We start from the raw sequence: 26,328 nt of genomic DNA, 5'->3' as shown, positions 1-26,328 counted from the left end.
TAGCAACAAAGACAGCATTTATATTAAGATAGCTAAGGCCAACACAGTTAAAATAAATCTGATAAACAACAACTGCTAGCTGATGATAAAGGTGCTAAGCTGGGGGAGTCCAAACATACCCTTGATGGAAGCTTATTTCTGGGATACCATTTCTCTGTATAGAGTCAATTTCCAGCAACCTAGCCAGAAGCAGCAGTCATATAATAGACTTTTTCCCTGGTGATTCTCCAGCTACAAATGCATTGGTATTGCAGCATATTTTAACTTCAGAAGTGGTTGCAAGCTTAGAGCAGACACCAATTTACACTTAACAACCTCAAACACGTAAGTGTTTACATGAGCACACAAAAATAAAAGGTTACAGAGCAGCTGTATACACAGCAGCACAGGGCTTTCTGTCAGCACCTGTGTCAACCTCCTCCAGGTATCTGTAAATCCAACCCATGTTTAAGGCAGTGTAAGTAGGTGACCTGAGTCATCCATATGAGTAAGTCAGATATTTTGCATTTCAGGTATTGCATAAATCCTTTTTCATTAAGTTTTACTCTGGTCTCTTTGAAGGCTCTTCATGTTTAGCTGGACATGAGTATCTAGTTAGCAATGTTTTCTTAGCTAAATTACAGAACAAGTTTCAGATAATACACAGTCTTACTATCTTGTGGGCTTCTTAAAGCAATTTAATATTACTCTAATTAAGATGTTACTTTCTAATGACTACTAAAGGAACTCCAGACATCACATTGACGCAACATAGACTGGTCAGTCCACAGCAGATCAAAGAACAGCAAGTGGCTTCAGCCAATTACTATGCCAGTAGGTCTTGGTGTCTGCCCTTTCCCATATCCTCATAAAGACTCACTGCAAGAAAAGGACCATACTCTTCATGTCCAAGTGGGCAACTCTATTTTTTCTGCTTTGATCTATCCTCTCAGAGTCAGTTTAGACACTAACAAGACTACCTCACACAACATTTTTCACCCTCAAGGGCCCTCAAGTTCTAAAAGAGGAATCAGTAAATAACGTGAGAACATACGTATCAGTAACAGGTTTTCTGCCAGTTTAGCCATAGCTCCAGGCATGAGCACTTTCTCAAAAATGCTGCCTTTCTATACAAAGCCAGTCACAACAAGAATAGCAATGACTCTGAAGTCCACATCCTTACCTGTTTGCACAGTCTGCACCAGGAGTAAGTAAGGATGGTGTGCTGGTAGCCAGGGACAGGAGAGTCCAGCTCCTTTAACACAATCTGCACACAGCCTTGCCCGTGAACAAAGCGACGAATGTGGTGCACCATTGGTGTTTCACAGAACATGCTGGGGCATTGGTAGGAAGACCTAACAGAGAAATAATAACATTTATGCATGATGACATACCAGGCATTGCTGAAGAACTGATTCAACAGATCTAATAAGCCTTCTAAAACCATGGCACTATTTATCTTCACTGTAAAAGAGTTCACTAAGCCTGTAGTGAAGGCTGCTTCTGCAGAGCAATTTAGAAGCAGCACATAGTGAAGTTCCATTGGCAGCAGTGGCTGTCTAGGTCCCAAAAGCAGACACTGGATACTGGTTGCTATCATCTTTTTATAGTGAATCACTTTCTATCAACATATTCTGTATAAGGATCAAAGCACCTGTGGAAGTTCTTGGCAACAAATTAAAAGGCTGCTTTGGCAGTGTACCCAAGGAAATACTACTGAGGACAAAGATGTGACAAAGAGCCTTCAAAAATGGCAATGCTTCAGCTTCTGAAGGAACAGGTAAGCAACACAGTGCCATAGAATATCTTTGAAAAGTAAAACCCATGACCTTGCTTTGGATGGCTTTTTTTTAAGTCACGGAAGAAAGACCAATACCAGAAAAACAAAAGCTGACTTGTTTAGGTACCAAATTCAGACAAGATAGTCTTCAAAACCAGAAAGGAGAATCTGAGCTTTTTCAGGCTCTTTCTCATGTGAAAAAATAAAGAACTTTAATTACTGAAACTATGGAGACTGAGAAGCATTTAGCACACGCTACCTAATGAGTAGAGAGAAGCAAGAATTTAAAAGTGAGCAGCTAAGCTCCCTGTCACTGATCACTACAAGGAGAAATACTTGTCCCTGCAGAAGGCTCAACATCGATAGCCTTCTGCTACTGCAAGTGGCCAATGGAGAGAACAGGGTAAGCTTGTCTTTTGAGCAGCCTCACAGCCTGCTAAGACTCTGCACAGGGTTATGACAGTTATTACAGAAATGTAAAAACTTACGCCTCTGTGAGGTGAAATACATGGCACAGTACTTTGCCAGGGCTGAAAGTATTCTGGACTGTTTACATTGGCCACCTTGCACATATGACAAAGCCTTACTCTGAGACACTAAATGAGTAGTGTTACCCAACAATTGTATGAACTTTCGAAGAGGAACCTCAGAAAACTGTGACCAGTACAGGTGCTTGTCTTGAAAAACAGAAAGTTGGAATACATGTTCACACTCTTAACTTGGCCCTTAAACTACAAAAAAAAAGTGCTAAGTGAGCACATTCATCTTTATGAACTTATAAACCTTGTTTCATAATCTGTTTCGCTTCCTCATGGAGGGAAGTAAGGAGGACAAGGCCAAAATAGGAAAGCAGTGGGTGTATTTGCTTGTAACAAGCAAGCATAAGTAAATTCGAAGAAATTCCTCCTTACCTGAAACAGTAGCGCTCCAGAAAAATCCCTAGAGTTAGGTCATTTTTCCCATAGAACTCCATGGTCACAATCCTAAAGCAGAGAAAGAAAAGCTTTAGAGAGTGGATGCCATCACCATTAGCTGGCCTTTAGGTGCCCAGACCTACACCCACTGCTGGCTTGTTTACAGCCCTGTATGACTTCAAAGATTTTTTGTTTGGTTTTTTTTTTTTTTTTTCCCCCACTTGACTACTCTTCCTATATCCCTGCTGTCAGGTTTGCTAATAATGAGATCAAAGTCCTACTAAAACAACTTTAAACTTGACATTTAAAAGTCCAGTACAATTCAACTACACTTCTGAAGATTACTTTCAAAAATATCTAAGCACAGAAGTCTAAACAGCTTTAAACTTCAAGCACTCATGTTTAAACAGCTACAAAAAGGGAACATCCAGTACATTTAAAAAGCCTCAAGAAATCCTTATTCTGCTAGAATATTTAATAGCACCTTTAGTTTCCCCAGAACCTGAGGTGACCAAGCCATTAAAACTGTATCAGTTTAAGTGTCATAATTCAGACATCCTCTCATTGTTGCTGCTTAGTGAGCATATATCACCATGATCTCTGGTTCATTTCTAAGCTTTTACAGGAACTTTAGACCTGTCCCTGTAAGAGGGTTATCTCTTCATTTTCACCTATGTTAAATGATTCAAATCATCTAAGTTAATTATTAAACATCAAGACCTGTCCTATTTCCTAGAGATAAAAGTGTGTCAAAAGTTGCACAAAATTAGCAAATTACAGCTCCCTAAGCTGGAAATAAAGCTTTTAATATTGAGGACTATATTATGAGAAATATAGCAATATATTCCAATGCCACTGTTGGATAATACAATCCACAAGTATTCCAAGATTCTCACAAGGCTCATTTTTGGGCTTGGGCATTGTCCTGTGTTCATTTACACTGCCTCTTCATACACACGACTGCATGCAGTGCTCCCCACACAGAGACATTACTCTGCAGTGGAACACCAACTAAAGCATTTGGTTTCAGGCTGGGCTTTCTCATTCATGCCTTGGGTACTACAGAGGTTGTGCAATACTGCTGTACATTCTCCTGACCACGCAAGACAAAAGTCTTTTGGCAAAAGTTCCTGTTACAGGATGGGCACAGTCTACCAGGGAGTCCTCAAAGAAATACTGCTATGAGGCAGGCACTGACAGTGACTTTGGGAAGGAAAGAATAGAAACTATCTTGTAGAGGAGTAGTTTTTATACCAGGGGCTAACACAGGCACTTGGAGCATTGCTGGACTGAGCAGAAGAGCTGCTGAAGAGAACACAGAGCCTCTGATGGTTTACTGGACTCAGGCAATCCACCTAGTAGAGAGAAAACAACTCATTCACTGGTTACAGACACCTCCATTCACACACAACTTCTGCTGACAAAATTCTATTCTAGTAATTTTATTCAAATCTCTGCTTTCTCCTTTTGTACAGATTAACTTAGCATTACCTCTCAACCTCAGTTTAATTTGTATTATGTATCATTGCTAACTCCCATTTTTAGAATAATATAACTCATGCATAACAAAACCAATTAATGTGCTCCTGTGGAAATGAAGCCAAGAGAAACAGAAAACAACAAAAGCTCCATGACAAACATCCAGACTCTCTAAATTACTGTATGATGTAGGACATCTTGGATTCAAAACTCTGCCAATATATTATACCTCAGTTACTCATTCAGGCTATAGAAAGCTGATTTCCATCTTTCTATTCTCTGAGAAGAGATGTACCATGCTGCTCTTGGAATGGAGCTGTTTTCTCTTCCACACCCTACAAAACTATGATATTACCAAATACTTTTCTTTGATCACTGAATAAATTTAAAACAGCATCAACCATTCTGATCTAGTTAGAGTTTGCAAGATTATGGCCTGTGAAGCTATAGAGATACAGCTACATTTAACTACCAATTAAAAAGTAACTTCTGCCCATGAACACAAAGGCTGATTGGCTCAGGGACCAAAATGTTTGACTGTTTCAACAGATCAATTCTGCTACTCTTGTTCATAAACGTTTTTTCTAAACAACTCACAATTCAAGACAGTCCCAAGATCCTTTTCCTAAGATACAAATTAGTTACTTTCATGGCAGTTTACCAAAACTTTAAATATTTTTATTTCAAACACAGACTGCCTTGCTTTTGCTTTGAAATGTCAAAGAAGATTCTTCCCCTCCATTATGTGATTCTCACTTTTCTTTAGACTACCCAAACTTTTACAATCAATCAAGAAATTTAATGTAATTGCAACCTATCACTGTTTCCAAGACATTAAGCCCTCTGAAAATGAAGGTACATTTCTACAAATAACCAAATACAAGGAGCAAGAAAGCTTAATTTAAGAAACTTCTTAAGATTTACTCCCTCTTCATGGACTCATTTTCAGAAATCAGTTAGGTGCAGCCCAGTCAAACAGACAAAACTGATTCTGGGCTGACTGCATTTCTTAGAGAAATTTTGCAGTCTCTTGTTCTGAAATATTGCAGAGCACTGCACTCTAAAATGGAGCTAAGACCCAGTCAAAACAAAACAAAACAAAACAAAACAAATCATAATCAAACAGAAAGAAACAGGTAAAATCCTCTCTGGTTTAATATTACACCCCTACACCTTCAGTATACCATGAGAAAAACTGATGTAAATTGAGTTTTGAGCAGCAAATCAATCTTACCTTATGAGACCATGAGGATTCACTCTGAGCCAGTCCCTTCTCCTCCTCTTCAGTTCTGCTCCCAGTTTTTCCAGGAGGGACACTAGACACATCCTTATTTTGGGCAAAAGGATCTGTGCTTTTCTGCAGTATCCTCCCTCCCCTGGCCCGGTAGTCAGCCAGCATTCTGGCTAAGCTCTGGCTATCACGTAGGTGTTCTGCTATCCTAGTATTAACCAACTCATGAGAAGGTAAGATTTGGACAGCCTTGGCTTGGATACTCCCATTCCTCCCTTGCAGTCCAGAGAGATCCCGCAACAACTGCTTCTTCCTTCTGCTCTCCAACTCCTTGTATTCCTTATTGAGGAGAGGAGACCAATACACTTGCTCAGGGAAGTATTCCCGGGCAGGGCACCTCATGCCTTTTTCAGTCAAAAGAAATGGTTCACGGAACATCAGTACTGGAGAAATGCAGAGAATGACATCTTTCAACTCCTGCTTAAATGCTGCAGAGTAAGTTTTGAGACGATCCTCAGATGAAGTTACCTCTTCTGTGACATATAAACCAGTATCATCCTGGAGAGGGTCTCTGAAGACTCTCATCTGACTCTTGGATTCCTGTGAATCATCTGCCTGTTGAGGAGGCTCTAGTGCCTGGTTATCCAGACTGGCCAAGTGCTCGTCCATGCCATGGAGGGGCAGTGGGGATGTTTCAGGTATTGCATGAGGTACAGAGCTGAACACTGCAAATGGTGACTCCACTTTGTGGTGCTCTTGCTGCTTCGAGGACACCGTTTCCAGCTGACTGTTCTCTTGCTCACCTCTGTCAAACACACCTCTTGGCTCAGGCAAACTGACCTCATCAGAGGACACTGATTCAGAGATTACAGGCAGCTTTTCAGAGGATAGTTCAATGTCTTTGACTGCTGCGCTGAAGTCCTCACCATTGAAGAGGTTCTGCTGCTCATTTTCATCTCCTGGCTCCTCAATAAGGGAGTGAAAGGAAGTGTTTTTGGTGAGAGTTGGGGGCATGGCAAACTCATCCATAAGAAATGAGATTTCCAGCTGGGAATGATAAGCCACACAGACCATGAAGATCAGGATCTCCTTCACACGAGCCAGCTCGTACTCCGCAGCACCACACAACTTGATAGTGCAACCCAGATGCTGGGGACAGCCTTCAAAGAACATCAGGGGTTTTGTCTGATCTAGAAGTAAATTATGGGAATTAGGATGACAGCTACAGTTAATCTGCTTTTAGATACCTTACACACCCAAGAGGCTGTAAACGAGACTAAGAGCAAGTAACATTGGTAGCTGCAGAAACTGACATTACTGTACTGAAATCACTTATTTTAGCAAGAAAAAAAAGCATTTGCTATAAAACTTCCCCTGTTTTTAAAGGGCAATTTAAGGCTGGAAGGAACAATTAGGAAGTGGAAAGGGAAGCGTTCCAGGACAGATTTCATGGAACTTGGAGCAACTTGGTCTACTGGAAGGTCTAGTTCCTGTCATGGCAGAGAAGTTAGAACTAAATGATTTTTAAGGCCCCTTCCAACCCAAATCTTTCTATGATTCCATGAAGAGATGCAAAGCCTGCATCTCTACAAAGATCTGCATCCACAGCATTTATGTGTACCAGCACCACTGGTAACCTGTCAAGCAGCATTTCTTCCTTTGTAGGCTCCCACTGCCTAGGGGAGTAACAGAGAAAAAGGAACCTTTCTTAAAGGTGCACAATGACTGCACATGGGGAAGCGTACACAACACTTCCAACAAGGCCAATTTTGATTGGATTTGTTAAGGTAAGACCAGATAATCTTTTGAAGTCCCTTCCAACCCAGGCTGTTCTATGATTCTCTTATTTCAGTGCAGAACAGTTCTTCACAGTGAGGATATAACCCAGACAGCCTGTGAAATCTTCACTCTGTAATATTTTCAAGAGCTGGCTGACAAAAACCTTAAGAAATCTGATGCTGCATTGAAATTAATCCTTCCTGTTTTGAACAGGAAGTTGGACTAGACAAACTACAGTATGTGGAATGAGAAAAAACAGTTTGGAAAAAACAGTTTGGAAGAAAGAAATCAGTGTAATCAAAATCTAAAGAATGTCTTTTCTTAGTAAGATCATGCTTTTTTCTGCACAGGCAGTTCATTGTAGTTCCAAGAAGTAACAGAAATAAAAGGAGTAGGATGATACATGATGACACAAGGAAGCCAACAGCTCAGATCTTTTTAAAAAGGAGCAAAGCATTCATCCTTTCAGACACACAGGCTAAGGCAGACCAAGCTTTACTCACCATTGGGCAACTGAAAAACTTGCATATAAAATTTATGACAGGTCCCCAACTGTGGTTTGGTCAACAGTTGATCCATTGACATCACTAAATCTCCCTGGGTCATTCGACTCACCCGGTCTAACACTTGCTGTAAAAATGGAAACAGCAGTAAGAACCTACAATACAAAGAGGCCACTGGCATCCTTATCTTGCTCTTAACAAATAAAAAATACCAGTGTAATCTATGAAACCTTTCACCGAGGTGCAAACGCTCAGTTAAACCCAGTCCCACAAACCCACATCCACAATATACAAGAATCTTAGAAATACAGTTGGGTAAATATTTCTGGTGAGATTGCACCCTGCCTAGAACTTCTCACTTGACTAGATCCAGACATGTCCAGGAGGTTCAGTGCAGTCAGTATAATGCTGGCTCTGCCAGGAGCTCAGCCAACTCCCACAGCTACTCTGTTTGGCAGTCTGTACCCTTCCTCAAAGGGACAGAGGCTCTCTGGCAATAGCTGAGGACCCACACATCATTTGTTACAAATGGATATCAAAGTCAACTAGAACTAAATCAGGGTACAAGGACCCATCAAACGAGGACATGGCACAGTAGCTGTGAAGAGCTGAGGAAAAAGTAACTCTCCAGATTTGCCTGTCATACCTTCTTGGAAGGGAACACTTGGTTAGAGAAGAAAATAAGACAACTCTTGGCTTTCTCTAGGGAGTTTGCTACAAGGAACCATTACCACAGGGCCGAGTCTAACTCTGACCAGAAATACTCACCGGCTTGACATTGATGACCAGGGTGATACCATGCTCTAAGAGCATGTCCTGGGCAATTCTGGACACAGTCTTCTCAACAAGGACCAAATTGGGCTGAACATCAACTATCCGCTGTACGTAGTTCTTCAAGAACTCCCTTTCCTGCAGGCAAGAATAAAGTATAGCAGTGAACTACTGCAAACCCATCTGGAAAATAAACCCACTTTAATGCTTATTACTTACCACTTCATTTACATACTGTCCTTTCTAATAAAACAGAGAAAACAACCATCCAGAAAACACCATCAGTTGTATATTGTGAACATTTTCCCACTCCCACAGCACAACACCGGCTTATCAGTAATATTTTATAAGCATTTAATGAAGAAAAGGTCTACTCAGTGTTTTCATATTTAAGGCACATCCCTGCTCACATGGGCAGGGCACCTGTTCCAAAGTGATATTTTCTAGTTCATCACTCCATTAGGTTGGTGGTTGCTCCATTTTTTCAAGCCTGACAAAAAAAGAGCATGGGTGTGACCTAACCCTCACCTACACAAACTTTTCAAGTATTTCTTTGCACACCTAAACCTTATCTAGTTCTAACACTGTATAGGAAACATAGAGTTGAGAAGGTCTCAATAAAAACAGAAGTTTTCTAAAATGCTGCATTGTGAGAATCAAAAGCTCAGGACACGTAACTTGAGAACGAAAACCTTCAATGCAAGGCTACAAGTTGGTACTGTATTTACTGCAGCAGATCTCTTAGCTAGCTTACTAGAAGAGCAAAGTTCTCTCCTTTCTATGCAATCTCACTCATTCAACTCCACCTCACACACACAAAAAATGCATTGATCATGATTTTGTTGGAGTTATTTTTAATCAAGAACAAAAGCATACTCTCACCTGAAGTACTATAGGCTCTATGCAGGTAAACTTTGTTTCTTCTCGATAGAGGTACTCAATTGAGCATTTTAGCAGAAGAATTCTGGGATTTTTTATGCAAGAGTTCATCTAAAAAAGACACCAAAATAGTTAAACCAAAAATACAAATACCTGGAGAGAAAAAAATATACAAGAAAAAGAGATAGACTTTCCATGATTGGTCCCTGCTACCCCCTTTAAAGTGTCTCAGCTATCCCCCCCTGCAGACCCAACTACACATTCTTCCTTCTTCTGAGGTTGTTACACCCAGTTGTTGGAACTTCACAGGTACTGTCCATAAGTAGGCAATGCTAGAGAGGATTGCCAGTCACTGCTAAGAATCCCAAAGTCTTGATTCACTTGATTCATGCAATTTACTTGTATCTTGCCCTCCTGCCTTAAAGACCCATTTTACTATACTATTCTAAGTCAGAACCAAAAATGCTTTTCTCTGGCTATAAGTTACAGTAATTAAAAGATGCCTCATGTTATGGTAGGGGTGAAAAGGATGTTTTCCTATACACGCATGAGGAGAGTTTCTCCCCCAAAATCTCTGGGCTAGAAAACAAAACAGCTTGGAAAAGAAATGCTTTAAAGCCATTCTTGTTTGGGGGCTCAAAGGACAGAAAGCTCACAAACCTCTCAGGTGCTGAGAGAAGCTTCCCAACACAAAAAGCAAGTCAGAGCACCTCTGTTTCCACAGCATGCACTACAGTAAGATTAATCAAGCTGCATTACCTTCTTGTGTGCAACATTCTTAGTGCAAACAAATCCATTCACCACCATGGAGTCAAATTTCTTTCCACCTGGGATCTAACAAAGCAAAGAACGTTTTTAGAACTTCCACATCTTGTAGTCTAGTAAAGGTAATACATAGAATACCTATTGTAGGTGATGTATATACTTCAGCTACACCCTCAATTATCAGATGAAAGATCAGATACAGTCGTGCTGGACATGAGTCTTTCCCTTTGCTTGGCAAACTTAGGACAACATGAAAACAAGTACTGAGTTCCAGGATTTCTACACCCCTCCCAAGAGATGCTTATTGTTAAACCAGTATACTCCAGCAAATGACAAGGGAATCTAATTTTGACAGCCATGAGGATCATATACCTTTGCACGTGCCATTTATATTAACAACAAACAAATTGAAAGGAAAGGGAGGAAAAAATACAAAATTAAGAAAGAAAAAAACCCCTCTACCTACCAATTGAACACATCAAACAGCTGACTGCTGTGCCTGCCGTCACAGGCAGTCCCAGGAATAATAAACAGCATGAAACAGGTTTCTGAATAACATGTTTCAGAGGACATTCACATTTACCAGCATACGAAAACAGCAGACAGCTATGTATAGCTTTCACCTCTAAACAACTCTCTTTGAACTGGCGTTTCAGGAGAAACAGGAACAAGTGGTGCTGCCTGAAGAGATGCCACAGAACTACCACCAGAATCATAAGGCTCTCCTGAGATCTCATATGGCTTTCAAACAAGAGTACTGCTGAGGCTAATTTGGCCAAAGGAAGCTAAGCTTCAGTCCTCAGTCACACTAACTCTTTGGATGTTATTTTCACATCCGACTCTCAGAAGGAAGTTTGCATACCAGAACTCCAGACTTACAGTTCAACAGTGTCAACACTGGGCCATCTGGCAGAACTGGATACACCATTCCATAACAATTAAGTTTTCCTCTTGAAGAAAGTCACTGTACTTGGCATGGGAGGAGTTGAATCCTCCATAATGGATAGGTACAGGGCAACAGATTGTACACCATGTCCTGCAAGCCACTTATCCAGGATTTGGTATATCTCCAATTCAAGCACAAAACAAGCAGAAACCAAAAAATGAACCAAGTCATTACAGAGGTGTTACTCTTTGCTACCCTCTGCAGCTTACAACCTGAAAGAGGAGGCCAGCCCCAGGGCATTAAAACACTTTTCATAGTATGCCAAGTTCCCTCTGTGCAACTTTTTCTAGAACCCCACTTTATACAAAGGCCAAGTCAGCCAATCACAGTACTGAATATGCTGGGGGCAGTGGAAAAGAGACTGTTCTTTTCAAACAAGGGGTACTGCCAACAGCTGCACCCTTTTTGTTTCCCTACATCCATTGCTTGAAACTTACTTTTTTGATGTGGACAAACTGGCGGATATCCATGTCATCATCTCTCTTCTTGACATCTGGCCGTACTGTTTGAACTACCTGGCAGACCACAGGTACAATAATATCCCTCCAGGACAGTGACAGGGACTCATTGTATAGAAGTTGCTGCAGCAGTGCCATCATGTGGTTGTGATTAGCAGACCTACAAAAGAGGCAAAGATTTCTCATTTTAAAAATACCAAAATACAGTACAGTGATTAGCTGAAGTCGCATTTCAGGAGTAAATTTCTAACATGTACAATGCAGAAGTCATCTGAAGGAACAGTTGCCCATAATGTTCTACAGTCAGCTCTGTCCCTAAACCCAATATATAAACATCACAAGACAAAAAAAAACCAAAATATACAGTAAAAATGCTGCATTCTTAATGCAAATCAGTTCCTTGTATTGCCTACTGTAGCTCAAGTCCCATTGAAAGTTGGTGGAATAGAGGGGCTTCAGAATAGTTACTCAAGATAGGCAAACTTCTCTTTCTACATGTTTCTTACAGCAGCCTTTCCATGGCTTGTTTCTCCCCATTCTCTTCTCTCAGCAGATCCAGATTGCTGTGGTGCCAGCCTAGGGGTGTGAATAAGAGTTCTTTGGACTTCTCCTCCACCCTCCTGTTGAATAATGACTCTGCAAGAAACAAACCAAGCTTGTTAATATAAGGTCACAGTTGAATGCTTGTGTCTTTCTGAAAGGCTGCTTTGAAAAGGAAGGAATTTACTAAGAGTAAGTCTAGAATTCCTGAAATACTGAGTTTAAGTAGATGCCATGGTCCTCAGTTAGAGGGGGACTGATGCTTTCAATCACTATATTGTGTAGTAACTCCTTAGAACTGTTCTCTGTTTTGCAGTACCAAAATTAGAGGTTATTTCAGCACAGTCTGTGCTTTGAAAGAGTTACTAGGTTATTTCTTACACGGTTATTATGATATTACAGAATCAAATTATAAACTTCCACATTGACATAATGGCTGACGGTATTATAAGTAAGTCATTTATTCTAGTAGTGTATAAATGTTCATCAAGCAAGTATGTAAGCCTTCAGAGTTCAAGCTTAAAACTCCTCAAAGTTAAGCAAAATCTTTAGACAATATTAATCCAAGGAGGACTACTAAAAAAAAAAAAAAGACTCTTGAAAAACAACAATTAATATCTTCCAGAATCTCCACACACAAAAATAGCTGTGTAGAAGACTCATAAAAGCTACACTGATTTTCCCCTTCCTTCTGCAAAAGCTCAGTTAAAAACTAAACACCAGTTTAAATGAAGAGTTTATTTTTCAGGCTAGACAGACATTATTTCCTTCTCTTATGAGCACACCAAAATCAATAGCATTAATTGGGAAGAAAAAAAAGCCCACAGGTGCATCTGGCCATGATACTAGAAAGCATATGGGTTTAAAAACTCTTAAGTGCCTATAATGGCCTTTCATTTCAGAAGTAGTGATGATGATGGTGATGACAAGAAACCCAGAAAGACTGAGGAGAAGAAGCTTTAAGATACTCTGTAGAAGTGCAATTAATTGTATCACATCCTCATTTGCTTGCACAGGAAGTTAAAAATCAGTTACATGAATTTGTTGGTGGAGAAACTCTGAACAGACTTGCCACTTACACTCTTTTTAAAAAAAGTAAAACCTTTTCTTTGAGTTTTTTTGAACACAGGAATCTGAGAAGTGAAAGAAACTTAAGCTTGAAAGTACATTCAAAAAAGTCAAAGTATAGATTATATATCAGTTTTGCCACAAATAACTTCAGATTTACTGTCATGTAAATATTTTGAAAGGGTCAGTGCTCTATTAAAGGAGTATTAAGGAATTTCCATCATTACATTAAAAAACACACAACAGCATTTGAAGTTTTTCCTTACCTTTAATAAAAGCGTCACTTATAGAGAACATCTGCTGCCCTCCGTTTTCAGGATTCAAGTACTCTGAAAGAAGAGAGAAGAGGGATATAGGTGGAGACAAAAAAAAAAAAAAAAGACAGGTTACACTGGTGTGCCCGTATAATTACAATGTACACGCCCACACTGCAAAGAAGCAGCATTACTCATCCAAGTGTTTAGTCACCAATTTAGCAACAGCTCGGTGAGTGGTAAAGACAAGAATAACCTCTCGTCCTTCTTCTAACAAAAAAATTTTACAATGTGAAGAGACAAAACAAAGTAGATATGAGCAAAGACTGAACTAAGAGTTCACTTTTCCAACTGACAGAGACCACTCTTCTCTAGACCTGAATACAAATGTCTTAAGATGTCATCAGACACCATGGGAATGGCCTCCTCACTCAGGTCTAAAAATGCACTTTCAGAAACCATTTTGGTCACCCACTTCATTGAACCATCTCAGACTGAGGGAGAGACCAGCCATAAGGTTTACTGTATACAGTGCAAGAAAAAGAGGGCAGTCTTCAAGAAAAAAAAAAAAGCCTTTTCAGCTTTCAAGAGTGGAAAGTCTCAAGTCTAGAACAGTTCAAAGTGTTTTGAGGAATACATGCTGACAGAGATGGATTTTCAGAAACAAAGCAGAGCAAGAGACAGATCATTTTACATGTGGGAAATATAGTTAGAGCCTGGTGCTAATAATGCCAAGATTGTGGATTCAATCCCTGTATGGGCCATTCACTTAAAAGAGTTGGATTTGATGGGTCCCTTCCAACTCAGAACATTCCGTGCTATCTCTGAAATAGGATGAAGCTCCACCTACTACCCTCATTTAGCTTGCTAAGTCTTGACCTTTCATGCTGACTGGGTACAAAACCTTGTTTTCTCCAGAAGCCATTAGCTTGTTGTGCCTTTAGCTCGCCCCTTTCTTATACAAAGAGGGACTCTACAATGAGGAAACAAGAGCAGCAGCCCAACTGGTTATACAGCACAACTACCTGAAGCCCAAAGCCAACACTTTATCATCTTTGCCAACGCTGCTCCAGACCCATCACACAAACAGAACACAAAGCCAGGCTGCTTTCAGACACCAACAGAAAGCGACAGAAAGCTGACAGAACATAAACAATCACAAGGCTCTGAGCAGCAGCACTCAGGAGACTCCTTTCATGCCACCATATTAAATACCTGAGCTTGTTTGCAAACAGATACTCAATAGAGGATAAGTGTACCAAAGAGAAGTTAACAAGCCTTCTTTGTAGATTCCTGGTTATTTGAGAATCCTTTCATCTCTTGCTTATTTTAAGAAGAGTTCAGCACTACAATAAACTATTGCTTGATAAAAGCTGGCTCACCCTCAGCATTCCTTCACTCACTGACTATGTAGAGAAAGTCATGCCATGCTCTACCTACACGAGCATGTATACTAGCACCTCCATCCTTCTCCATCTTGCAACAGCCTCAGCAGTAGCTCTTACTTTAAACACACTTAAATTAGGTCTGGCACAGACCCCTGACTGGCACAGCCAAAGCACAAGTTATCCCCCAGCTGAAACCTAACCTTACTTATGCTCTGGATAAAGACAAGCAGCACCTTAAAACCACTTCTAGATTTGTAATGATCTAGGTTCTTTCATCTAGGTCATCTTTAAGGTCCCTTACAACCCAAACCACTCTATTATTCTTTTCAATACAACTTCAGCTCCCATAACTTCACTTCTGATTGGTTCTCAGTGGAAGTTCCTGACAAGGTAAGACACCACACCTCTTCTTAGCCCAGACAGATAATACACTCATAAGTGTGAGTCTGAGATGGTTTAGAATCGGTAACATGCACATTTCTTACCTCACATCATCCCCACATGCATCATGCTCCACAAAATGAGGAAGGGGAATGAGGAAGTGTTCCTGTAGCTTATTTTATTACCTGAAAACTCAGGCACTTTCTCAAAAGAAGAACCAAAAAGGGCTCCTGGCAACAGCACACTAAGCCTCACAAAGCATATTACAAAGAAACTGCAAAGGGTTACTCAAATCATCTTCTCTTTCCCCCTCCTATCTACTTGCAGGCATCAAAAACTACCCAAATACCTGGTACCATGATCAAAGATACCTGTCTGGAAAGATGCTTCTAAAATAGAATTTCACATATTGTTAACTGTATCTCTTCAAAAACAGCAACTAAACCCCATACATAAAATTCATCATGCAATCTCTTCCCCTAATTTAAATACAGAAAATAATCTTACTTTGTTTCCCCTTCTGATACATACTATGTCTTTAGGCAGATGATATTATAAATGAGTCACTATTCTCAGCTAACTTGTAGTCACCCAAATTTCATGGAAACACACCAGACGTTAGTCAGCCTATAACACCACATGAAGTTCTGCCATTAGAGTGTACACAAACCACTCTGTGCTAAAACACAGCTGGTGGATACATCACCCACCCTTGCTTCAAAGCAGCTGACCTCTGTGACTCTGGGAAATTGCACATCCCTTAATCATTCGAGAAATCCACGAACTGCTTAGATCAAAGCTGACCTGAACTTCTGGCACTTGATGTTTTCTACAGTCAGTCCTCCCCACAATGAGCTTACCAGAATTTACACAGTCCTACGGACACTACATTACAAGCTTCAAAAGGAAGACAGGATCATCAGTTTTACTTCATTATTTCAAAGAAAGTCACTGTCACCCAGTCTATAAGGACAAGAGACAACTCCAACACAATCAAGCTAAATAAGTGCGTCCATAACAGTCACAGGGAAGTTACTGATGCTGACTGTGGCAAACATCTCATGTCACTGATTAACCACAGAACTCTGTTCTTAAAATAACCACCCATTTTACACAAATGCTTAACTATCCAGTTTTGCCTGTGATATCCTAGCATCTTAGATGGCATATTTTCTTGAATACAGCCAGGATAATCAGAAAAACAAGGTGAAAATCTTAACACTATTATATAAAGCCTCTGACTTTAATATTTATAGAATCCAGTTTCAGAAGTCATGTATTTCACTACCCTAGGCATTGCAGCATTCACTGTAGGGTTTTGTCCCTCCTTGCTACCCACAAAGTTTCAGTCTTTCTATTGCCAAGAAGTGCTTCTTGCTATTCAGGATATTGTCATTCATTTAAACTGGCTGCTCCCTGGTTAGGTCTCTTCTCTAGAGATTCTCATGCCAGGAATTATGAACACAAACAAAATAAAAAAGGTACACTAACTTCTCTGTATTTGCAGATACAGATTTTTCAAAAAGCTGCAGGATACCTACCTATCCACACTGCACTTCCATGACATAATTCCACCCTATCCCAGCTCTGAGCCTATTACTGGTATTATCCCCTCAAGGGAATTCATTCTCTTGGAAGAAATTGCTACAGTTTTCTGCTACACTCCTACAGAATAACTTGGTTAAGAGACCACAGGTTTCAGAACATATACCAAACACCAGCAGAGATTCACCAAAGATATCACAGTGCTGCCAGCATACATAATTCATAGGCAGAAGTCTTTTTCCTTTCAATCGCCTCACGACTTGCCTTTTCTGCTGATCTTCTCTGACCTCTCCACCATTAAAAACTTTCTCACAAGAGCTTTCTCACAACAATTTTGACTCTCAGCTGCCTTGATTTAGTCAACAGTTTGCAAGAGAGAGACACTCTCTTGCATATCCCCTTCATAATGTACTGCTCCTTGTATAAGCAGATAAAGGAGTGAAATATGTCTAAAACCAGACAAACACCCTACAAGTCCTTTAACACTTGGCAGAGCCAAACTGACTTCTGTCTGCTTTACTGCCATCACATACTGGTAAAGATAAACCTGCTACAGCTGTAAATTCATCGGAAACTGCAGCACACCTGGGCCTATTTCACACTCACTTAATCCAGCACCGCTCCTTCCTAGAAGGAATTCATTGGTATACCTCCCTCTCCTCAACTTTACTTCCCTGTAGATGCATTAGCTTTTCATTTGACTTGGGCATCAGCAAGGAACAAATTGAAAGGAAACAATAATGAGCTCGTGTCAGTAGTGCTGACAACCCATTCCCAATTTTGGATCATCTGTCATCTACTCAAACTTTTGAAACTGTTCTGCTTCTCTCTTTGATGGAAAATAAGCAATTAGATTTCCTTACTTCTAAGCATATTTTTAGCAAATAACAAAAGGTGACTACAGTAGGCATCAATAAATGTCCCCTCTAATTTGTCTCATTCTGCCCCACATTTCTAGCACACTTGGAAAGTCAGCTGTGACCACTTCTTCCTCATTGTCTTCAGAGACCATTTCAGTTTCAGCACATGCAATCTGTATGCAAGCTTAAGGCTGTTGTTCCATTCTGATTCACAGCAACACAAGAGATCTGCTAGATGTTATAGAAGAATGAATTAATTAGGAGTACAAATTATTTAACACTAGATCATCTTTTAAAGTCAGAAACACTGAAAGGGTGGGGTGAAACATTAAGAAACTACTTAGAAGCCACCAAGGATACAATTCTACAAAGCCAGTGTAACATTATGTAAGGAAGCAGAGCAACTACTACCCAACACATAAAGCAACTAAAATATACTAGACCCAAGCCAGTGGCAAGCCCCATTTTCAGACAGCCCCTGAATCATTTAGAGAATGCAGTTGTCAACAGGCAGGCACATGATTTCTTCCGTAAGGATGTTGCTTATAGAGTCTTTCAATTTAGTACTTCTTTAGGGGAAAATCCTTCCAAAAGCAGTCTTTAACACCAAGTATATGATTTCTTCCTACTTAGGTGGATGATCTCTTTTGAAGAAATGCAATGTATACAGATTAAGTTAGGCCTTATTGTTTATCAATAAGATTGTTTTGTAAAATGTAAGCTTATTAAGGTACAATTTTAAGTCAGCACAGAACTCTTCCAAGTTAATCTTGTTCTTTTGTTCTCTGAGGTTTTATTTCTTGCTTGCTTCTTTAAATTCCACCTCCAACTGTAGAGTCACGTATAAAACTGGTTTATGTGTGGATTATTTTTCCACCCCAGTTAGCCAGAACACATATGTGGATCTGTCTATTATGTATGGACAAGAGACTTTGCTTCAATGGCAAAGAGAAAGTCACAGGGGAAGTTACACACTCTGCAGAGAAGGCATTTCAACAGGTCTGTTGAGCCTCCTCAGAGGTGAGCACATTGAAACTGCAATCAAGTGCCAGATTAATATGATATTTTCCCCTCTGTAAGACAGCTATGTAAGCAGTGTCCAAATAAGTCAGTAATATTAGGGCCAGCTCTCCATCATGTGCAACTCCATCTGCTGACTACCTCGTACCTTTTTGGTCGGCAGGGTGAGGGGGCACATGTGGGTACTTGGAGTGCTTCTTGATATGGAAGTTCACGTTGTCCAGCTCCACGTTCAGGCTGATGGAGGCGGCCGAATCACTGTCCATTGTGGACTGGAAGCTGCTGACTGAAGTGCGCTTGCTAGGGCTGGCGGAGTCTTTTAGTGTTGGGTGAGGGGGAAGATACAGGGAGGACAAGGGTTCAAATGGGTATTATGAGGGTACCAGAGAGGAGAAAAATTGTCTTTAATACATAAAGACCAGTGTGAAATAATACAGGAATACAGTATTTTCATCATTCTAATCTTGTCTTCATGTGGGCATGCTGACATACTGGACATTCTTTAGCGCACTACTATAGGGCCCAAATCAAGAAGAAGTCTGCCTGAGAAACAGAAGGCAGCAATTTATATGCTTCTCCTTCATTAGAAGTATGAAGCTTCACCAGTTCCACTAAATTCAAAATACTGTATCCATAGTGAGAAAGTGGAAGACTAGACAGGCTATAGCTTTCTAAGATCCTTACGGCCCCAAGCGCACACACAGAAACACACACAAATAAAGCAAGACATGGGTAAACTAAGGCCTGAAGGACTGGGACAACAGGGGAGAAGGCAGAGTGAGAACAAGACTCAGGTGAAACTTACTGGCTGAGTTGTCTTCCCCTTCATCAGCAATCTGCTCTGTGTCACTGTCATCAAACTTGATGTCTTTGAACCAGGATGGCTCGGAGTGGCCCTCTACAGAGTTCACAGAGTCACTGTCTGGAGATGGGGTTTCTGAGAACTCTGTGCTCTAGAAGACAAGGAAGAGAAAAAAGTTAGTGAAGTGCAGCTCTGCTGAAAGATTACGCAGCCTACCACAAATGAGGTTGTGCATTTTAAAAATCAGAAGATACTCTCCATGGGCTGAGCTGAGTTAGTCACAGAGCTACTCCCTTTGGTATTAAGTAGCCCCAAAGCTTTCTGGACAAATGAAACTTCCTCAGGCTTCAACCCACTAAGGAAAAAGGCCTGGCCCCTATTTTCTGTACAGGAGATCTGATTTAGAAAATATAGTGCAGCTGTTGAGAACAGGATTAGAAAATATTTTAGTCAACAGCCAAATCCAAGAAGAACGGTATCTTTCAGCCTTCCCACTCCTTTTACCTGCAAGGGTTTGTAGAGAGCATACTCATCTCTGAAGAGCTGATCATGATGACTGACACATTCCAGCCAACGTCCATCAACAAGGGCCTGTCCTATTGCAATGGCCTGGACCCTGGATGTATAAGAATAGAGATTGTTTTCTATGTTTTGCTCTAAACACATATGGTTTATGATACAAGCACACTACTAATGGAAAGAGCCATTCATGGTGCACTATTTGACCTGTCAGTATGCCATTCCCATATTTACACAGACACTATTTACAATACTGTGATATGGTATCACAATGTACTAATTCATTCATGGAAATAAAAAAGAGACTGCCAGTACCCCGAACTCAGCTGAGGCATCCAACATATGACTAAGATATGTTGTTTGTGCTCCTCCAATATTGTTAACTTGAGTTATGCATACTGATCATCTCTGAGGGAGGACTGTTGCTCTACACTTAAGAGCCATCTCAGTTTTATCCCATTTTCACATAATTAAATACACAAGATTGTTTATATTTCCCTACATGGTTAGGAGTCTGAAAATTTAGCTATCATACACTGTTAATGATCTCTGATCTCAGAGGCAAACTTGCTCTTTGGAGTACCAGTATTTTTGGACAGTTTTTCTAATACAAGCACCGAATGATACTTGTCCCATAAGCTACCTCCCATGCTGGTTTCCAAACCAGACAGCCTCCTGTGCCCTGTTGTTTTAGGGCACATACAGTCAGAATACAACCTGCCCCAGTAGGCAATAAAGGGGACATTTGAATTTTCTCTCTCATATCCCTGCAAAGGGCCTATCTCTGCAGTCTCTGGTACCCTATATGAGCTCAAACTCACAACCTCCTCTCATACAGACAGAGGACACCTGTTGTCCTAAAGCATCAGGGTTACCTCGTGGTTATGTGCCCATTTCTCATGAGCCAGTTGACCAGCTCTTTTCCCACAATGCAGTTGGGATGTGTCCGCAGCCAGTAGCGATGGTCTTGAAATTCCATACCACTGTTATGATGGCAGATTTTCTTCCACAGATCTTTTAGCTGGACTGAGTCCTGGACAGGGAGATGTGCAAGTTAATTACCAGTCTAATTTCAGCACTGGTTACAAGGGCATCAACCCAGGCCTTTAGATCAGCTTCTAGATCAAAAGCTTTCCATAAACAGGCACAGAATCTAAGCCATTTTGCATAACCTAGGCAAAAGTACAAAGAGAAGTAGCAAACAGATACAAAATCAGCTCCTTATTTCCTTCCATTTATATCCAGTTGAGAACAACAAAACAAACAAAGTGGGTACCCATAGGGATAAGGGGGTTTTGATGAGGCAACATTTTGTACTGCCTGCAAAATACTTATATCCTACTACTGCCCTCTTGCCCCCTATTCTTAAACTCAGAAGGTGTAAGCAAACACAGAGGACATCATCCTTGGCAAGAACGTTTTTCTCTATTAACTGTGCTCAACCCAGGCATTGTGAACACATTAGTCTGCTATCAAGACCAGATGTAAAGCAAGTACTTAACACAGCAATGTCCACTGCTAGGATACTACCTCTTATTGAAGATCCAGTTTTGTATTGTCCATTATAAAGCTATTTTAGGCACTGGTAGCTTTGGCCACTAAGAAAAAAAACATATATATACCTCCCAAATCAATTAACCATTTTTGAATTTGTTTATCTCTTCCCCTCACCACTTGGAGCACTTCAGTCTATACCTAGAACTTACTTTGTAGCCTGTTAAACATGTGCAGAGCTGTCTCTCTGTACCTAGCCACTTTCACCTTCCCATATGTGCCCTCCCTTAGCACAGCAAAAGACATTATTGTAGGTGGAAACTGGGATCTGGATTTATTTTGACCAAGCAGCACATCACCCCAAGGTGTGGAGAAGAGATGCTGCAGCTCACTTTCTCAAATGCCTCATTTGTTCTATTTTTGTGTAACAGAACTTTAATTAAATTTAAGTGGTTTTGGATTCCCAGTTAACTGTCAGACCCACATTATTGCACTTCCCAAATTGTGCCCTGAGGCCCAGGAGTTATGCTCCACTTTATTACTGGACTGGCTTTCTCCTTTCAGTTCTAACAGTGGCTGTCCTGGGTGTTACACTAAAACCAATGCCAGCAGTTCCCCTTCCATACCAGGTAGGGGTCAAATGGATCAGTACCAGAACATGATAGGATCACAAAATTTGATGCAACTGGAGTCTCCACAGTTCAGCTGTCTTGAAGTGGGGAATACAGTAAACTGAAGAAATTGGCAGAACAAAGCAAATCCTTCCAACTCAAGGATTTTGACCTCTAGTTCACTGAAGTATGCGCTTATCCCAGTGTATGTACAACCTCCTCTACTTTCATTTCATGAACAAAGTTCATCAGTCTTCTGAATGAACTAAATTAAGCTTTAAATTAACTCCTGACATAGGGTCAACTCCACACAGTAAGGGTATTAAACAAATAGTAGGAATGCATAGAAAATCCTTAATTAATTTATGCTATCTTCTGCCCTTACATAAACAAAATAGTACCAGTCCTCTTCTTCCTCAAGAAAGAAAATGGACACAATATTAAACAATGTGGAGCTGAAGAGCACTGGGACTTGAACATCTTGTTCAAGTGGCATTCACAGAAGTTTGAATTTCCTTTTTCCTGCATTAGCATACCTGCATGAAGCAGGGTATAACAACGTGCCTTAAACATGTTCCTCCCTCAGGTGGTTATCCATTTACCAAGCAACTGAGAAATGAGTTTTGCAACTAAACAGAAGTTAGTGTTTCTACACCCTCAGGCACACTTGAATGCATACTGCAGACAGCAGGCAGAACCTGGTAACACAGAATGAGCCTGATTTTAAAGTGGCAATGGGCACAATCTTGAATTTTTAAATGTGTGAAAAACACTGCCTTCCCTTCTCTGCAACTTCTTCTTCACCTTATTTGTTGGAAATACTTCCCTTTCATTCCCTCAAAGAAAACAGTTTTTTACTGTTTAGAAATTTATACAGCAACCGCAACCTACAACATTGCCTCTGGGGGGAAGGGATAATATGATTACACAGAATGCTGTTGCACATTGACTTTTCTTTTTAAAAGTACATCATTACAACCTTCTAAAACATCCTTTACTTATTCTGCAAACAAAGAGAGGGGCCAAGTTATGTTCTGGCCCAATAAGCTACAAGGGCTTTAATTTATTCATCATCAAGTAACTATTTCAAAGCAATCATTTAAAGTTCCTTAATTACATGGCCTATGAAAGAAAATCTCAGCTTGAAAAAGCACAGAAACAGGTTATCGCATTACGACAGGTTTAACACGAAGGGCCACCATACATCAACTCCACATTTAGCAAGACTAAAACTGTAAACATTGATTTATTTCAGGAAGACAGTAATGTCCAAAGAGCATCAAAATTCTCCATTTCTACTCCCCCTGGAGGAGAGGTGCAGGCAAGGGTGTTTAGAGAAGAGCCTTAAAAGGCAGCAAAGTACTCCTGCAGCATGCCACAAGGAAGGCAAACATCACAAAATGTTCACAGAACAAGGCAAGAGAAGCATGAGAGGTACCAGAAGGATTTTGCGCTCATCCTCGCTGGTCTCTGCCTTCGTGTGCGTGCGAGTGGCCTGGGGGCTGACCGACGTCTCGTAGGCAGGCACCATGGGTGACCCTGACCGATCCAGAGACAGGTTTGTGATGCTGGCTGACCTGCAGGGGAACAGAGAACAACTGCAGGGTAAGTATTCATCGTGGGTGCTTCAACAGAGCAGGCCTTTATCTTACAGCACGCTAAAAACATGCTTAAGCCTGAGACACTCTTTACCTTTGCCAGTACAGACTGCTTAATGCTTCCTCCCTTGTCAAAGCAGAAGAAAAGCTCCTAGGAAGCAAGTGTATTGCTTTGGAACTGCTATGGTAAGCATAAACTTCTATAAAGACCTTGTATGAAGCAGTTGGAGCTAAGTGTAGGCACACCAATTCATACATGTCTGCATTTAATGAGACTGGGAAGGGATGGGATGCTGGGTAATTAGAAGCTCCAGCAGTTTGGAGACAAGACAAATGCCAGCTACACCCAGATCCCTGTAACAGAGCACTGAGATTTCCTTCTCTCCTTGCTCCATTTAAAATTCCTTGTCCTCAGCTCTCAAATACATGGATGAAAGTTTGCAGAGTCTGAAGTTTGAGCACTTGTTTCCCAGAGTAGCTAAATCATTTTCTGAAGCTGGAGGTCACTGTAGCTGGCAATTCTCCTTGTACTGTGATATGGAGCATCCCCCTTATCTCAGCCCAGCTGTTAGGAAATCGTGGCTACGCACTCCAGCACAAACACATCATTTTGCAATTATCATTGCGAAGTCACAAATGCAAATACAAGTTCCAGATACCTTCTGCTCCATTAACCCACAACTAGACCTGAGACTCTGAATAAACAGAGTGCAACTTCTTACCACATAGCAGCAAGTGCAGTGTAAGCTATCAGTATACTCTAAAGAGTGAGGATGGAAAACATTTCCCCTATATCAACAGGGAAACTCAAAATGCCAATGTTGAACTGACTGAAGAGGCTTGCACCCATCTCATGAATATAGTTGGCAGCCTTTGGAATGAAACTTGGTTAACTTCAGAGAGCTTGCTAACTGACTAACAGACATACTCTAACTGTTCCCAAAAATACTCCATGGATGATGTGGCTCAGTCCAGGCATGAAAAAGCAATGCCTACCTATTTCAGTTTTTATACTGCAGAATTATGCAGCTTAACAGAAAGCATCCTAATGCACAAGATGAGGCTGACATGAAAGTCATAACTAAGCACTCCTTCTGGTTGTTTTGCAACAGCTGCTTTAACTGTGCCACACACTTGTAAGCAGCAGGGATTTTTCATCTGGGTGTAAGCAAGTTAGAACAGTGAGATTTCATATCTGTGTCTTTATCATCAACAATTATATCTGTGCCTTTATTATATACATCTTTTTTTCAAAACTGAGAGGGAGATTTTGCAATGAAAATGCTTATCCTTTAGAAAGACCTGCAAGGGAACAGTTTGAACCCTGCTTGAAATATCTGACTCTTCTGCTGGGGTTCGCCCCCCCATAAAAATCAAGGCTGAGAACAAATAACACATTTCCCATCCACATGGAAAACAAATAGCAATATGTAACTTTTGTTACCTGCACCTAAATACACTCAATCTGCATCTTTTCTGCTTCACCTCCTCTGAAAAGAGGAATAGTCAAGCTTGTCTCAAAGAAATGGCTACAGTTGCTTTGAGAAGATCTAAACCAAAGCCAACAGCTTGTTTTCCAAAGGTTCAGAATTTTTAACAGAGATATATTACAACTCATCATTACACACATCCAAACAATCTAGTACTTTTGGTGAGGCCATGAACAGCCAGAGTGTTAAAATTTAACTTGAATAAGCAATCTGGGCCAGATCATGATTAGAACAATCCTACTACTGCATGTTTCAGCAAACAGCAAAAGCCTTTTAAAATAGAGATATATTCAAACAGGAAGAAGGAGACCATCCTCAAGGTTTCAGACATTTCTTAACATCATAGCAGCTATTTAGCATTGAACTTTTAATTCTAGACTCCTTGCAATGTTTCCCCAGCTTTTGGAACTCATTTATTCACCAGTATTTTACTCCTCCAGGTGAGATCTTTGGGTCTCAGATGCACAGTCAGTGTGCATCTCCTCCTAACCATACACATCACCCAGGAGATAGAGGCTCCAAGCAGTCCATTCTCTAAAAGGCACACAGCATACCTCTCAGATGAGTTCCCTTGTCTTCATTGGTCCTGCCAGATCTCTCCAAACTCCTAAACATTCTGTATTCCTCTAACACCAACGCAAAGAAATCTCTGAATGTCCCGATTCCAGTTTGAAATCTGGATTATCTTTTCTCAGCTCCTCACTTCACTGTCTTACCTTCATTTCCTTAATTTAACCATAAGGGAAGTAACCAGTACCATAGTAGAAGCACTGTGAAGTGGGAGCTATTTGTACTTGTAATACCAGCCTATTTAGTGGGATTAAGCTCAAGTACTCACAAACTACACTAAAGCTCTCATGAACACTTCCAAGTTCACTCCAGCACTCTTGCATAAAGATCTAGGAAGGGATTTTAGCCTGAGAAAGCCTGATAATTTAAACAAGATTATCCTTAATGGAAGAGCAAAGGAAGCAGATGGGGGATACACACAAACAAATAAACAAACTACACCTCTGCTCCTCCATGACCTGCATCACCAAGCATGCGTTACTCTGTTTTCTTCAGCTTAATCAGAACTGTACTTTTCTTAGCCACTTCTTTCCCCTCCTGTCCTCTTCATCACCACGTCTGCTTGACCAAGTCAGCAGCAAACTACAGGCCCTCAAAAGTAGTACATTTGTTAACATAAATGCATACACAAATGGTCCTTCCTTACCACTCCATATGGGCAGTGAGACGTGAGACATTTTAGACAAGTAACAGCACTTTCAGTA

At 40.6% G+C, this 26,328-nt stretch overlaps 1 protein-coding gene across 5 annotated transcripts in view; it reads right to left on the bottom strand.

Annotated features, from left to right (window-relative positions):
• Positions 1-26,328, bottom strand: part of PIKFYVE (phosphoinositide kinase, FYVE-type zinc finger containing) — a 59,890-nt gene that overhangs the window by 17,276 nt on the left and 16,286 nt on the right. For 4 of the 5 annotated variants that reach the window (XM_056496827.1, XM_056496823.1, XM_056496824.1 and 1 more), the window contains 16 exons: positions 23,405-23,543; positions 20,737-20,894; positions 19,847-19,958; positions 19,346-19,493; positions 18,689-18,856; positions 13,359-13,421; positions 11,991-12,120; positions 11,464-11,644; positions 10,075-10,149; positions 9,319-9,426; positions 8,434-8,574; positions 7,666-7,792; positions 5,387-6,573; positions 3,928-4,028; positions 2,671-2,742; positions 1,163-1,334 (listed from right to left, as the gene is read on the bottom strand). In XM_056496827.1, the coding sequence (XP_056352802.1) occupies positions 1,163-1,334; positions 2,671-2,742; positions 3,928-4,028; positions 5,387-6,573; positions 7,666-7,792; positions 8,434-8,574; positions 9,319-9,426; positions 10,075-10,149; positions 11,464-11,644; positions 11,991-12,120; positions 13,359-13,421; positions 18,689-18,856; positions 19,346-19,493; positions 19,847-19,958; positions 20,737-20,894; positions 23,405-23,543 (3,082 nt within the window). The remainder of the gene's footprint in view (positions 1-1,162; positions 1,335-2,670; positions 2,743-3,927; positions 4,029-5,386; positions 6,574-7,665; positions 7,793-8,433; positions 8,575-9,318; positions 9,427-10,074; positions 10,150-11,463; positions 11,645-11,990; positions 12,121-13,358; positions 13,422-18,688; positions 18,857-19,345; positions 19,494-19,846; positions 19,959-20,736; positions 20,895-23,404; positions 23,544-26,328) is intronic. The other variant, XM_056496825.1, reaches the window with a different exon arrangement.

Source organism: Oenanthe melanoleuca, chromosome 7, assembly GCF_029582105.1.
Source record: "Oenanthe melanoleuca isolate GR-GAL-2019-014 chromosome 7, OMel1.0, whole genome shotgun sequence".
Taxonomy (NCBI): domain Eukaryota; kingdom Metazoa; phylum Chordata; class Aves; order Passeriformes; family Muscicapidae; genus Oenanthe; species Oenanthe melanoleuca.
The sequence above is the reverse complement of the archived record's forward strand: the minus strand, read 5'-3'. Positions and strand labels throughout refer to the sequence as shown.